Source organism: Pseudophryne corroboree, chromosome 4, assembly GCF_028390025.1.
Source record: "Pseudophryne corroboree isolate aPseCor3 chromosome 4, aPseCor3.hap2, whole genome shotgun sequence".
NCBI classification, from domain to species: Eukaryota; Metazoa; Chordata; class Amphibia; order Anura; family Myobatrachidae; genus Pseudophryne; species Pseudophryne corroboree.
The window spans coordinates 943,305,584-943,317,947 of NC_086447.1; the positions used below are offsets into that span (position 1 = coordinate 943,305,584).

The 12,364-nt window shown below is 49.4% G+C and overlaps 1 protein-coding gene across 1 annotated transcript in view; it reads right to left on the bottom strand.

Annotated features, from left to right (window-relative positions):
• LOC134910750 (calcium/manganese antiporter SLC30A10-like) overlaps positions 1-12,364 on the bottom strand; it is a 57,319-nt gene that overhangs the window by 19,415 nt on the left and 25,540 nt on the right. Inside the window, exon 3 of the mRNA XM_063919125.1 lies at positions 5,476-5,715. Coding sequence (XP_063775195.1) covers positions 5,476-5,715 — 240 coding nt within the window. The remainder of the gene's footprint in view (positions 1-5,475; positions 5,716-12,364) is intronic.

A 12,364-nucleotide genomic window follows, 5' to 3' on the forward strand; every position in this document is an offset into this window, starting at 1 on the left:
ATCAGCCACCCGTGGGCTGCCATGCACTGGACCGTCAGATCGAGATGACACAGGAAAATTTCTGGGGAACTCGCCAGGATCAACAAATCGTCAAGGTATGGTAGTATCCTGACCCCTTGACGGCGGAGTGTGACCATTACTTTGGTGAAAATTCGCTGAGCCGTTGTCAAACCAAAGGGTAACACCCGAAATTGGTAATGAAGGTTGCCCACCGCAAACCGCAGGTACTGCTGATGAGATACCGCAATAGGAATATGTAGGTAGGCATCCTGTATGTCCAGTGAGACCATATAGTCCCCAGGCTCCATGGCCAGAACAATAGAGCGCAGCGTTTCCATACGGAACTTGGAGATCCGCACATGCTTGTTCAAGGACTTCAGATTGAGAATGGCCCGCGAGGACCCGTTCGATTTCGGGACTAGAAACAGCGGTGAATAGAACCCCTTGCCCCTCTGAGTCAGAGGCACCTGTACCACCACTCCTGTGGACAGGAGGGAATGTACCACCGAGTGCAACGTGTTTGCTTTTGCCGGATCCAGAGGCACATCTGTCGGGCAAAATCGATGAGAGGGACAATTCTTTAAGGGTATGGCGTAACCTTGAGCAACGACTTCCCTCGCCCAGGTATCCGAAGTGGTCTTTAACCATTCCTGGGTAAAACCTAGAAGTCGGCCCCCCACCCTGGGATCCCCCAGGAGGGAGGCCCGCACCATCATGCGGCCGGCTTGTCAGTTTAGGAAGTTGGCTGACGGGCGGCCCAGGCACGCTTCGGTCTGGGCTTGGCAGGCCTGGAAGCACGAGCTTGCTTTGGGTACGCCTGACCTTTTTGCTTTACCTGGAGTACGAAAGGGCCGAGGGAAAGTACTTTTAGCCTTCTGTGCGGAAGGAGCTGTACGAGGTAGGCAAGCTATTTTAGCAGTAGCCAGATCAGCCACAATCTTATTGAGGTTGTCAGGAATCTGTATTCTCCATTGCATCACTTCCAGTGAACAGGCGTCTCCTGGCTTCAGTCCTCTGTCTTCAGAGTATCCCCTGTGAATTGGACCTGTGGAACTACAGGTCCCAGCAGTTCCAGTCTTCAGTCTCCTGCAGCCTACAGCTCACTGTGCTCCACCCAACCAGTACTATCATTTGGTAAACTACTGGTTTCAGCCAGCAGCCTGGAGTACACAAGTGCTTCTAGTTAACAGCATTTACTCCCGGTGTACTACTGAGCCCAGCCAGCAATCAGCAGTGCATTGCAGAATTACTCTCCTGATGAATCATTAGCTCCAGCTAACTCACAGCTGATCTGAACCCCCAATCCAGCGGGGTGTGTTCTCACAGAGATGCAACATCCAATCATTACTGAGCAAGGGGTATAAACTCCAGTTCCTGGCTCAGTCTCATCGCCTTGGACAACGAGTCACACTTGGTGTATTAGTGCGCCTGGTTCCCGTGTTCCTGTCTCCAAGTGGATCCCCTGTTGTACCTTTCATCGTTCAAGTCTTCAGTCTTCATTCCTTCAGCCTGCTTCAGATTCCTGCCACAGATCACTACTTCCATCTGCAGTAAGAGACTTTCCTCAGGTGTTACTCTCTGCTAAACCTGTGCACCTAATTATCAGCATTTCATCCTGTGCATTGTATCCAGCATTTAACTCTCTTGCTGAGTAGGACCGTCTCCTGCCTGGGCCGTGCAAGGCCAAAGTATTTCTATGTTATAGAGACTGTGTGCTTTTACAAAATACTGGAGTTCTGCTTTTCTTCAATTATTACTACAGTACTGTTTTGCATCAAGCTATTCAAGTTATTATTGTTATTATTGTTATTATTATTATTATCTATTTCTGTTACCAGTGACTTTTGAATATACATTTCCTTTGGACTCAGTTACTGTTCATTATTACTACTATCAGTTGTACCAGTTATTATCCATGCTTCAGTTTCTGTTGTTACTGGCTTCCAAGTAACTATCCATTGTATATCATGCCATCTGTTTCCAACTACTCTGTGACACAATAAACACCAGTGCTTATGCGCAGGACTTTTATCAAGCCTCCTTGTTTTATACACCGCACCAGCCCTGACCCACTAGTGCCCCCTCTGGGAACAGATAAAACCAGAAACCTGACAGAGGTCTTCTCCAAAGAGAATGTCTCCCTTGAAAGGAAGCACCTCCAGGGTTTTCTTGGAATCTGAATCCACCGACCAGGATCTCAACCAAAGGATACGTCTGGCCAAAACGAACGCAGTAGCAGCCTTGGCCGCGAGCACCCCAGCATCGGAGGCCGCCTCCTTAAGGTACAGAGAAGCCGTGGCAATATATGAGAGACATTGTCGAGCATGCTCAGATGCATCAGAAGGCAGTTCTGCCTCGAGTTCCTGAGCCCACGCCTCAACAGCTTCAGCAGCCCAAGTCGCTGCAATAGTTGGCCTTTGCACAGCCCCGTTAGGGTATAAATCGCTTTCAAACAGCCCTCCACACGACGATCCGTCGGTTCCTTCAGAGAGGTGACGGTAGTTACTGGCAGAGCAGAGGAAACAACCATGCGCGCCACATGAGAATCTACAGGCGGAGGAGTTTCCCAATTGTTACACACCTCCGCAGAGAGAGGATAGCGAGCCAACAGTCTCTTATTCGGTGTAAACTTTGTCCCCGGATTTTACCAGGATTCCTGACGTATGTCAGTCAGGTGTTTAGAGTAGGGTAAAACCTGCTTAACCACCTTCTTTCGCTTAAACCTATCAGGCTTCTTGGAGACAGTCTCAGGCTCAGAGTCATCAGCCACTTGAAGAATGAGCCGTATCGCCTCAATCAAATCCGAGACATCTACGGATGATTTCCCCCTCCCCATCTTAAACATCAGCGTCAATGTCTGAGGGGTCAGTATATGCACCGTCCTCCTCGGAAGACGTGTCAGTTAAGGCCGCGGATTGGGAGAAGGTAATTGCCCTTTTAGAAGACGACTTAGTCTTATGCAGGCGAGAGTGACCCTTAGATTTAGACATGTATTGGTTCAAATGCTGTAACTGAGTGGAAAGCTGATCTGCCCATGGCGGGTTCACAGCGGGGACCATAAACTGTGGTAGTGGCACAGGTGGTCCCACAGGGGGCGTCAATTTAGTCACAAGCATGTTTAACAATGTGGAAAATGTAGCCCAAGGTGGATCTTGTGATGCCCCAAGTGCTACCGACCCACTGGGGGGCAAGGAACCCCCTGAACCTGAACTCTCAGCTACTAAATTATCCTCCATTCCATCAGTGGCCTCACTACCACGCAGTGTGGGAGAGGCCCCAATGTTGTCGCCACGTGTAGCCGACATAACTATGCGCACAGTAATGGGTAACCCGGTACAAATTGTAGCAGCAGTATACCCAGTAAGAACTCTCAGAGAAACAGCCTAAGATGGCACAGACCGAGAGTCCAATAGGAATAGAACATATGGTGACTATAATTCACAAGGAAAAATACCCCAGTAGCATATCTTGTGAAACAAACCTATATTATCTGAGAAAAACCTGAAACACTTGTCCCCCACAGGTATAGTAATATAGGAATAGCCCGCTGAATGAAATACCCTGCAATAAGGCAACCAGGCAGCAGCTACATGCACACACACGTGTGTATATATATATATATATATATATATATATATATATGTCACAAGCGTACCATGCAAAAATGATGTACCATAAACTGCACTGGACTAGCAATACAAAGTAATACTCAGTATGGCTGTATGTGATAACAATAGATATAACAAACACAGTAAGCACTGGATGTATATCACAGGGTGTTTGTACCACACAACCCTGACAGTATACACTCTTTCTTACCTAACACAGTCCCAGTGACAGGTAGAATACTCAAGTGTCCTGTAGGAAGCACAGCGCTGGCAGAGGAGGATTTGCCCCAGCAATCCCAGGAACAGCAAGGCTCTGGGGGTAATTCCAAGTTGATCGCAGCAGGAAATTTTTTAGCAGTTGGGCAAAACCATGTGCACTGCAGGGGAGGCAGATGTAACATGTGCAGAGAGAGTTAGATTTGGGTGGGTTATTTTGTTTCTGTGCAGGGTAAATACTGGCTGCTTTATCTTTACTCTGCAAATTAGATTGCAGATTTAACTCCCCACACCCAAATCTAACTCTCTCTGCACATGTTACATCTGCCTCCCCTGCAGTGCACATGGTTTTGCCCAACTGCTAACAAAATGTAATGGCTGCTGACCGGGAGTGAGGGAGAAGGAAGCAGCTCCAGGGCGGGAACATTACAGAAATGGTGCCCTGGGGCTGGGGGGAGGAGCCTCAGGTCCGGCCTGCTCCCCCCCTGCAGGCATCCCCACCGGCCGTGCGGGCAGTAAAGAAAACAAGAGGGGGGGGGGGGGGGTAATGGCACAACGTCCCCCGACCTGTGCCCATAAAGTATATCCCAGGTGGCTAGTGGAACATCAGCCCAGTAATCTGTGTCCATGCCAGCGCGTGCGTGGCCCGTCTCCTACGGCCACGCTGGATCGCGGTGCAAAGTGCGGCACAGAAGCTCCTTACCTCCCCCTTGTCAGCGGCCCCGCGATCTGGGAGACGGTGGCGTGTGTGACTCCCGTGAAGAGGGAAGAAGCCGGCGCCTCCGCTACAGTGACCCGGCAACCGCGGCGTGGGAGTATACAGCGCCGCTGGGGGTGATGGAGAGTCTATGAGACTTTGCCTGCAGCAGCCCTGTAAATCTTCATTTCTTCTGTCTTCAGTCTGTAAATGAAGCTCTAAAAAGGCTGCCTAGAGCATACTGCAAGGCACCAACTTACAAACTGAGCTCCTGTGCAGGGAGGCGGGGTTATAGAGGAGGCAGCGCTGTGCATCTTGGGAAGAAGGTCAAAGCTTTGAGCCTGTTGGTGCCTCGGATCAAGATCCTACTCTACACCCCGATGTAATTCCTTGTGGAGCCCAGTGTACCCCGCAGCAGAAATTATGAGTAAATCTGCCTGTGGTACTAGCCAGTGCCTCCGGAGCCATTTACCTCACCGCACGTCCGTGACATATATAATCCATATACACTATTACATCCAGGTAACAGTAAATGTGCTAGTGATAGAGACCAGGGCACCTCCCTACACTGAGGACTACATGTATTACACTGTAACACTATTACATCAGGGATCCCGAGACATCAAACCCCCGACAGTCGGCATGCAGGGACTATTCCGTTCATGAGCGCAGTGAGCAAGAGGCTTCGTTGCGCTCCCCCCCCCCCCTCCCCATGCATTCTGCTGCCTGGATCCTGGGGCCAGTCTCCCAGCCCCGATCCATACATCCAGGGGACCTGTCAGACCCGTCTCCCTACACTGAGAACTACACCTAGTATATAATACTCTGCATACGCTGAGACCTAGCACCCAGGTGCACATATATAATGATGTGTGCATGGAAACAGTACAAAACATTTCACTTTACTCACATTACTTTGTTATATGAGAAATAAATAGATGATAAAGTTCTTACCGATGTCTCCAACACTGACACCTTTGGGGACCATCTGGAGCAGAATGGTGGCTGTTTCTCTGATGAGGGGATACGCGGAGAATAAAATGATGGCGACCATGACGACTGTAAGACTGGGATCAATGTAGCACTGCCAGTTACACGGTGCGTCCGCGGCCAAAGGTTTCACGTAAAATATGACAGCAGCCACTACGACCACAACGGACCCCAGAGCGTCCCCCATCACGTGAAGCAGGACCCCTGCCGAAGATGAGAGTGTCAGGGACAGCGTCAGCCAGCACAACAGTCAGAGAAGCAGTCGCCGATGATGTCACTGCGCTACCAGGAACATCCCCCAGCCCGCACTATGCTGCCTCTACCGAGTGTCACAGAGCGGCGACCTGCTTATAAACCAGATCAGTGGGCAAGACGGGCCCAAGGGTGGTCACATATTACCCCTATCCCGTGTGTCACATATTACCCCTATCCCGTGAGTCACATATTACCCCTATCCCGTGTGTCACATATTACCCCTATCCCGTGTGTCACATATTACCCCTATCCCGTGTGTCACATATTACCCCTATCCCGTGTGTCACATATCACCTCTATCCCGTGTGTCACATATTACCCCTATCCCGTGTGTCACATATTACCCCTATCCCGTGTGTCACATATTACCCCTATCCCGTGTGTCACATATTACCCCTATCCCGTGTGTCACATGTTACCCCTATCCTGTGTGTCACATATTACCCCTATCCTGTGTGTCACATATTACCCCTATCCTGTGTGTCACATATCACCACTATCCTGTGTGTCACATGTTACCCCTATCCTGTGTGTCACATATCACCCCTATCCTGTGTGTCACATATCACCCCTATCCTGTGTGTCACATATCACCCCTATAATGTGTGTCACATATCACCTCTCTCCTGTGTGTCACATATTACCCCTATCCTGTGTGTCACATATCACCTCTATCCTGTGTGTCACATATCACCCCTATCCTGTGTGTCACATATTACCCCTATCCTGTGTGTCACATATTACCCATATCCTGTGTGTCACATATTACCCCTATCCTGTGTGTCACATATCACCACTATCCTGTGTGTCACATGTTACCCCTATCCTGTGTGTCACATATTACCCCTATCCTGTGTGTCACATATTACCCCTATCCTGTGTGTTGTTACCCCTATCCTGTGTGTCACATATCACCCCTATCCTGTGTGTCACATATCACCCCTATCCTGTGTGTCACATATCACCTCTATCCTGTGTGTCACATATCACCCCTATCCTGTGTGTCACATATTACCCCTATCCTGTGTGTCACACATCACCTCTATCCCGTGTGTCACATATCACCTCTATCCCGTGTGTCACATATCACCCCTATCCAGTGTGTCACATATCACCCCTATCCCGTGTGTCACATATTACCCCTATCCCGTGTGTCACATATTACCCCTATCCCGTGTGTCACATATTACCCCTATCCCGTGTGTCACATATTACCCCTATCCTGTGTGTCACACATCACATCTATCCCGTGTGTCACATATTACCCCTATCCCGTGTGTCACATATTACCCCTATCCCGTGAGTCACATATCACCTCTATCCCGTGTGTCACATATCACCCCTATCCCGTGTGTCACATATCACCTCTATCCCGTGTGTCACATATCACCTCTATCCCGTGTGTCACATATCACCTCTATCCCGTGTGTCACATATCACCTCTATCCCGTGTGTCACATATCACCTCTATCCCGTGTGTCACATATTACCCCTGTCCTGTGTGTCACATATTACCCCTATCCTGTGTGTCACATAACACCCCTATCCTGTGTGTTGTTACCCCTATCCTGTGTGTCACATATCACCCCTATCCTGTGTGTCACATATCACCCCTATCCTGTGTGTCACATATCACCTCTATCCTGTGTGTCACATATTACCCCTATCCTGTGTGTCACATATTACCCCTGTCCTGTGTGTCACATATTACCCCTATCCTGTGTGTCACATATTACCCCTATCCTGTGTGTCACATATCACCCCTATCCCGTGTGTCACATATTACCCCTATCCTGTGTGTCACATATTACCCCTATCCTGTGTGTCACATATCACCTCTATCCTGTGTGTCACATATCACCCCTATCCTGTGTGTCACATATCACCTCTATCCTGTGTGTCACATATCACCCCTATCCTGTGTGTCACATATTACCCCTATCCTGTGTGTCACACATCACCTCTATCCCGTGTGTCACATATTACCCCTATCCTGTGTGTCACATATTACCCCTATCCTGTGTGTCACACATCACATCTATCCTGTGTGTCACATATTACCCCTATCCTGTGTGTCACACATCACCTCTATCCCGTGTGTCACATATTACCCCTATCCTGTGTGTCACATATTACCCCTATCCTGTGTGTCACACATCACATCTATCCCGTGTGTCACATATTACCCCTATCCCGTGTGTCACATATTACCCCTATCCCGTGAGTCACATATCACCTCTATCCCGTGTGTCACATATTACCCCTATCCCGTGTGTCACATATCACCCCTGTCCCGTGTGTCACATATCACCTCTATCCCGTGTGTCACATATCACCCCTGTCCCGTGTGTCACATATCACCCCTGTCCCGTGTGTCACATATCACCCCTATCCCGTGTGTCACATATCACCCCTATCCCGTGTGTCACATATCACCCCTATCCCGTGTGTCACATATCATCCCTATCCTGTGTGTCACATATCACCCCTGTCCCGTGTGTCACATATCACCCCTGTCCCGTGTGTCACATATCACCCCTGTCCCGTGTGTCACATATCACCCCTGTCCCGTGTGTCACATATCACCCCTGTCCCGTGTGTCACATATCACCCCTGTCCCGTGTGTCACATATCACCCCTATCCTGTGTGTCACATATTACCCCTATCCCGTGTGTCACATATTACCCCTATCCCGTGTGTCACGTTACCCCTATCCTGTGTGTCACATATTACCCCTATCCTGTGTGTCACATATTACCCCTATCCTGTGTGTCACATATCACCACTATCCTGTGTGTCACATATCACCCCTATCCTGTGTGTCACATATCACCCCTATCCTGTGTGTCACATTTCTCTATCGTCCTAGTGGATGCTGGGGTTCCTGAAACCCCGCCCCCCGAGCTGGGCACTCGGGAGAAGGGGGTTTCAACGTTATAAAAGTGCCGCGGCGGGTGTTAGGGGGTCTCGGCGCCCCCTCCAATCCGGCGCCCAGGTCGCCTGCCCCCCTAGCCCCCCCCCTAGTTTCGGCCCTGATGTGACACACAGGAGAGAGGTGACATGTGACACACAGGATAGGGGTGATATGTGACACACAGGATAGGGGTGATATGTGACACACGGGATAGGGGTGATATGTGATACACGGGATAGGGGTGATATGTGACACACAGGATAGGGGTAATATGTGACACACAGGATAGGGGTAATATGTGACACACAGGATAGATGTGATGTGTGACACACAGGATAGGGGTAATATGTGACACACAGGATAGGGGTAATAATAAGAATTTACTTACCGATAATTCTATTTCTCGGAGTCCGTAGTGGATGCTGGGGTTCCTGAAAGGACCATGGGGGATAGCGGCTCCGCAGGAGACAGGGCACAAAAAGTAAAGCTTTAGGATCAGGTGGTGTGCACTGGCTCCTCCCCCTATGACCCTCCTCCAAGCCTCAGTTAGATTTTTGTGCCCGGCCGAGAAGGGTGCAATCTAGGTGGCTCTCCTAAAGAGCTGCTTAGAAAAGTTTAGCTTAGGTTTTTTTTATTTTACAGTGAGTCCTGCTGGCAACAGGATCACTGCAACGAGGGACTTAGGGGAGAAGAAGTGAACTCACCTGCGTGCAGGATGGATTGGCTTCTTTGGCTACTGGACATTAGCTCCAGAGGGACGATCACAGGTACAGCCTGGATGGTCACCGGAGCCTCGCCGCCGGCCCCCTTGCAGATGCTGAAACAAGAAGAAGGTCCAGAATCGGCGGCATGAAGACTCCTCAGTCTTCTTAAGGTAGCGCACAGCACTGCAGCTGTGCGCCATTTCCTCTCAGCACACTTCACACGGCAGTCACTGAGGGTGCAGGGCGCTGGGAGGGGGGCGCCCTGGGAGGCAATGAAAACCTATTTTTGGCTAAAAATACCTCACATATAGCCTCCGGGGGCTATATGGAGATATTTAACCCCTGCCAGAATCCGTTAAGAGCGGGAGACGAGGCCGCCGAAAAAGGGGCGGGGCCTATCTCCTCAGCACACAGCGCCATTTTCCCTCACAGAAAGGCTGGAGGGAAGGCTCCCAGGCTCTCCCCTGCACTGCACTACAGAAACAGGGTTAAAACAGAGAGGGGGGGCACTAATTTGGCGTTAGAAATATATAAAAAAGATGCTATAAGGGAAAACACTTATATAAGGTTGTCCCTATATAATTATAGCGTTTTTGGTGTGTGCTGGCAAACTCTCCCTCTGTCTCTCCAAAGGGCTAGTAGGTCCTGTCCTCTATCAGAGCATTCCCTGTGTGTGTGCTGTGTGTCGGTACGTGTGTGTCGACATGTATGAGGACGATGTTGGTGAGGAGGCGGAGAAATTGCCTGTAATGGTGATGTCACTCTCTAGGGAGTCGACACCGGAATGGATGGCTTATTTAGGGAATTACGTGATAATGTCAACACGCGGCAAGGTCGGTTGACGACATGAGACGGCCGACAAACAATTAGTACCGGTCCAGACGTCTCAAAAACACCGTCAGGGGTTTTAAAACGCCCGTTTACTTTAGTCGGTCGACACAGACACAGACAGGGACACTGAATCCAGTGTCGACGGTGAATAAACAAACGTATTCCTTATTAGGGCCACACGTTAAGGGCAATGAAGGAGGTGTTACATATTTCTGATACTACAAGTACCACAAAAGAGGGTATTATGTGGGATGTGAAAAAACTACCGTAGTTTTTCCTGAATCAGATAAATTAAATGAAGTGTGTGATGATGCGTGGGTTCCCCCCGATAGAAAATATGGGCGGTATACCCTTTCCCGCCAGAAGTTAGGGCGCGTTGGGAAACACCCCTTAGGGTGGATAAGGCGCTCACACGCTTATCAGAACAAGTGGCGGTACCGTCTATAGATAGGGCCGTCCTCAAGGAGCCAGCTGACAGGAGGCTGGAAAATATCATAAAAAGTATATACACACATACTGGTGTTATACTGCGACCAGCGATCGCCTCAGCCTGGATGTGCAGAGCTGGGGTGGCTTGGTCGGATTCCCTGACTAAAAATATTGATACTCTTGACAGGGACAGTATTTTATTGACTATAGAGCATTTAAAGGATGCATTTCTATATATGCGAGATGCACAGAGGGATATTTGCACTCTGGCATCAAGAGTAAGTGCGATGTCCATATCTGCCAGAAGATGTTTATGGACACGACAGTGGTCAGGTGATGCAGATTCCAAACGGCACAAAGGTGTATTGCCGTATAAAGGAAGAGGAGTTATTTGGGGTCGGTCCATCGGACCTGGTGGCCACGGCAACTGCTGGAAAATCCACCGTTTTTACCCTAAGTCACATCTCTGCAGAAAAAGACACCGTCTTTTCAGCTTCAGTCCTTTCGTCCCTATAAGAGTCATATCTGCCCAGGGATAGAGGAAAGGGAAGAAGACTGCAGCAGGCAGCCCATTCCCAGGAACAGAAGCGTTCCACCGCTTCTGACAAGCTCTCAGCATGACGCTGAGACCGTACAGGACCCCTGGATCCTACAAGTAGTATCCCAGGGGTACAGATTGGAATGTCGAGACGTTTCCCCCTCGCAGGCTCCTGAAGTCTGCTTTACCACAAGGAGGCAGTATGGGAAACAATTCACGAGCTGTATTCCCAGCAGGTGATAATTAAATTACCCCTCCTACAACAAGAAAAGGGGGTATTATTCCACACTATATTGTGGTACTGAAGCCAGAAGGCTAGGTGAGACCTATTCTAAATCTAAAAAAATTTGAACACTTACAAAGGTTCAAATCAAGATGGAGTCACTCAGAGCAGTGATAACGAACCGGGAAGAAGGGGACTATATGGTGTCCCGAGACATCAGGGATGCTTACCTCCATGTCCCAAATTTGCCCTTATCACTAAGGGTACCTCAGGTTCGTGGTACAGAACTGTCACTATCAGTTTCAGACGCTGCCGTTTGGATTGTCCACGGCACCCCGGGTCTTTACCAAGGTAATGGCCGAAATGATGGTTCTTCTTCGAAGAAAAGGCGTCTTAATTATCCCTTACTTGGACGATCTCCTGATAAGGGCAAAGTCCAGGGAACAGTTGGAGGTCGGAGTAGCACTATCTCGGATACTGTTACAACAGCAGGGGTGGATTCTAAATATTCCAAATTCGCAGCTGATCCCGACAACAAGTCTCCTGTGCTTAGGGATGATTCTGGACACAGTCCAGAAAAAGGTGTTTCTCCCGGAAGAGAAAGCCAGGGAGTTATCCGAGCTAGTCAGGAACCTCCTAAAATCAGTGCATCATTGCACAAGGGCCATGGTAAAAAAATGGTGACTTCCTTCGAAGCAATTCCAGTCGGCAGATTTCATGCAAGAACTTTTCAGTGGGATCTGCTGGACAAATGGTCCGGATCGCATCTTCAGATGCATCAGCGGATAACCCTATATCCAAGGACAAGGGTGTCTCTCCTGTGGTGGTTACAGAGTGCTCATCTTCTAGAGGGCCGCAGATTCGGCATTCAGTTTTGGATGTTGGTGACCACGGAGGCCAGCCCGAGAGGCTGGGGAGCAGTCACACAAGGAAAAAATTTCCAGGGAGTGTGATCAAG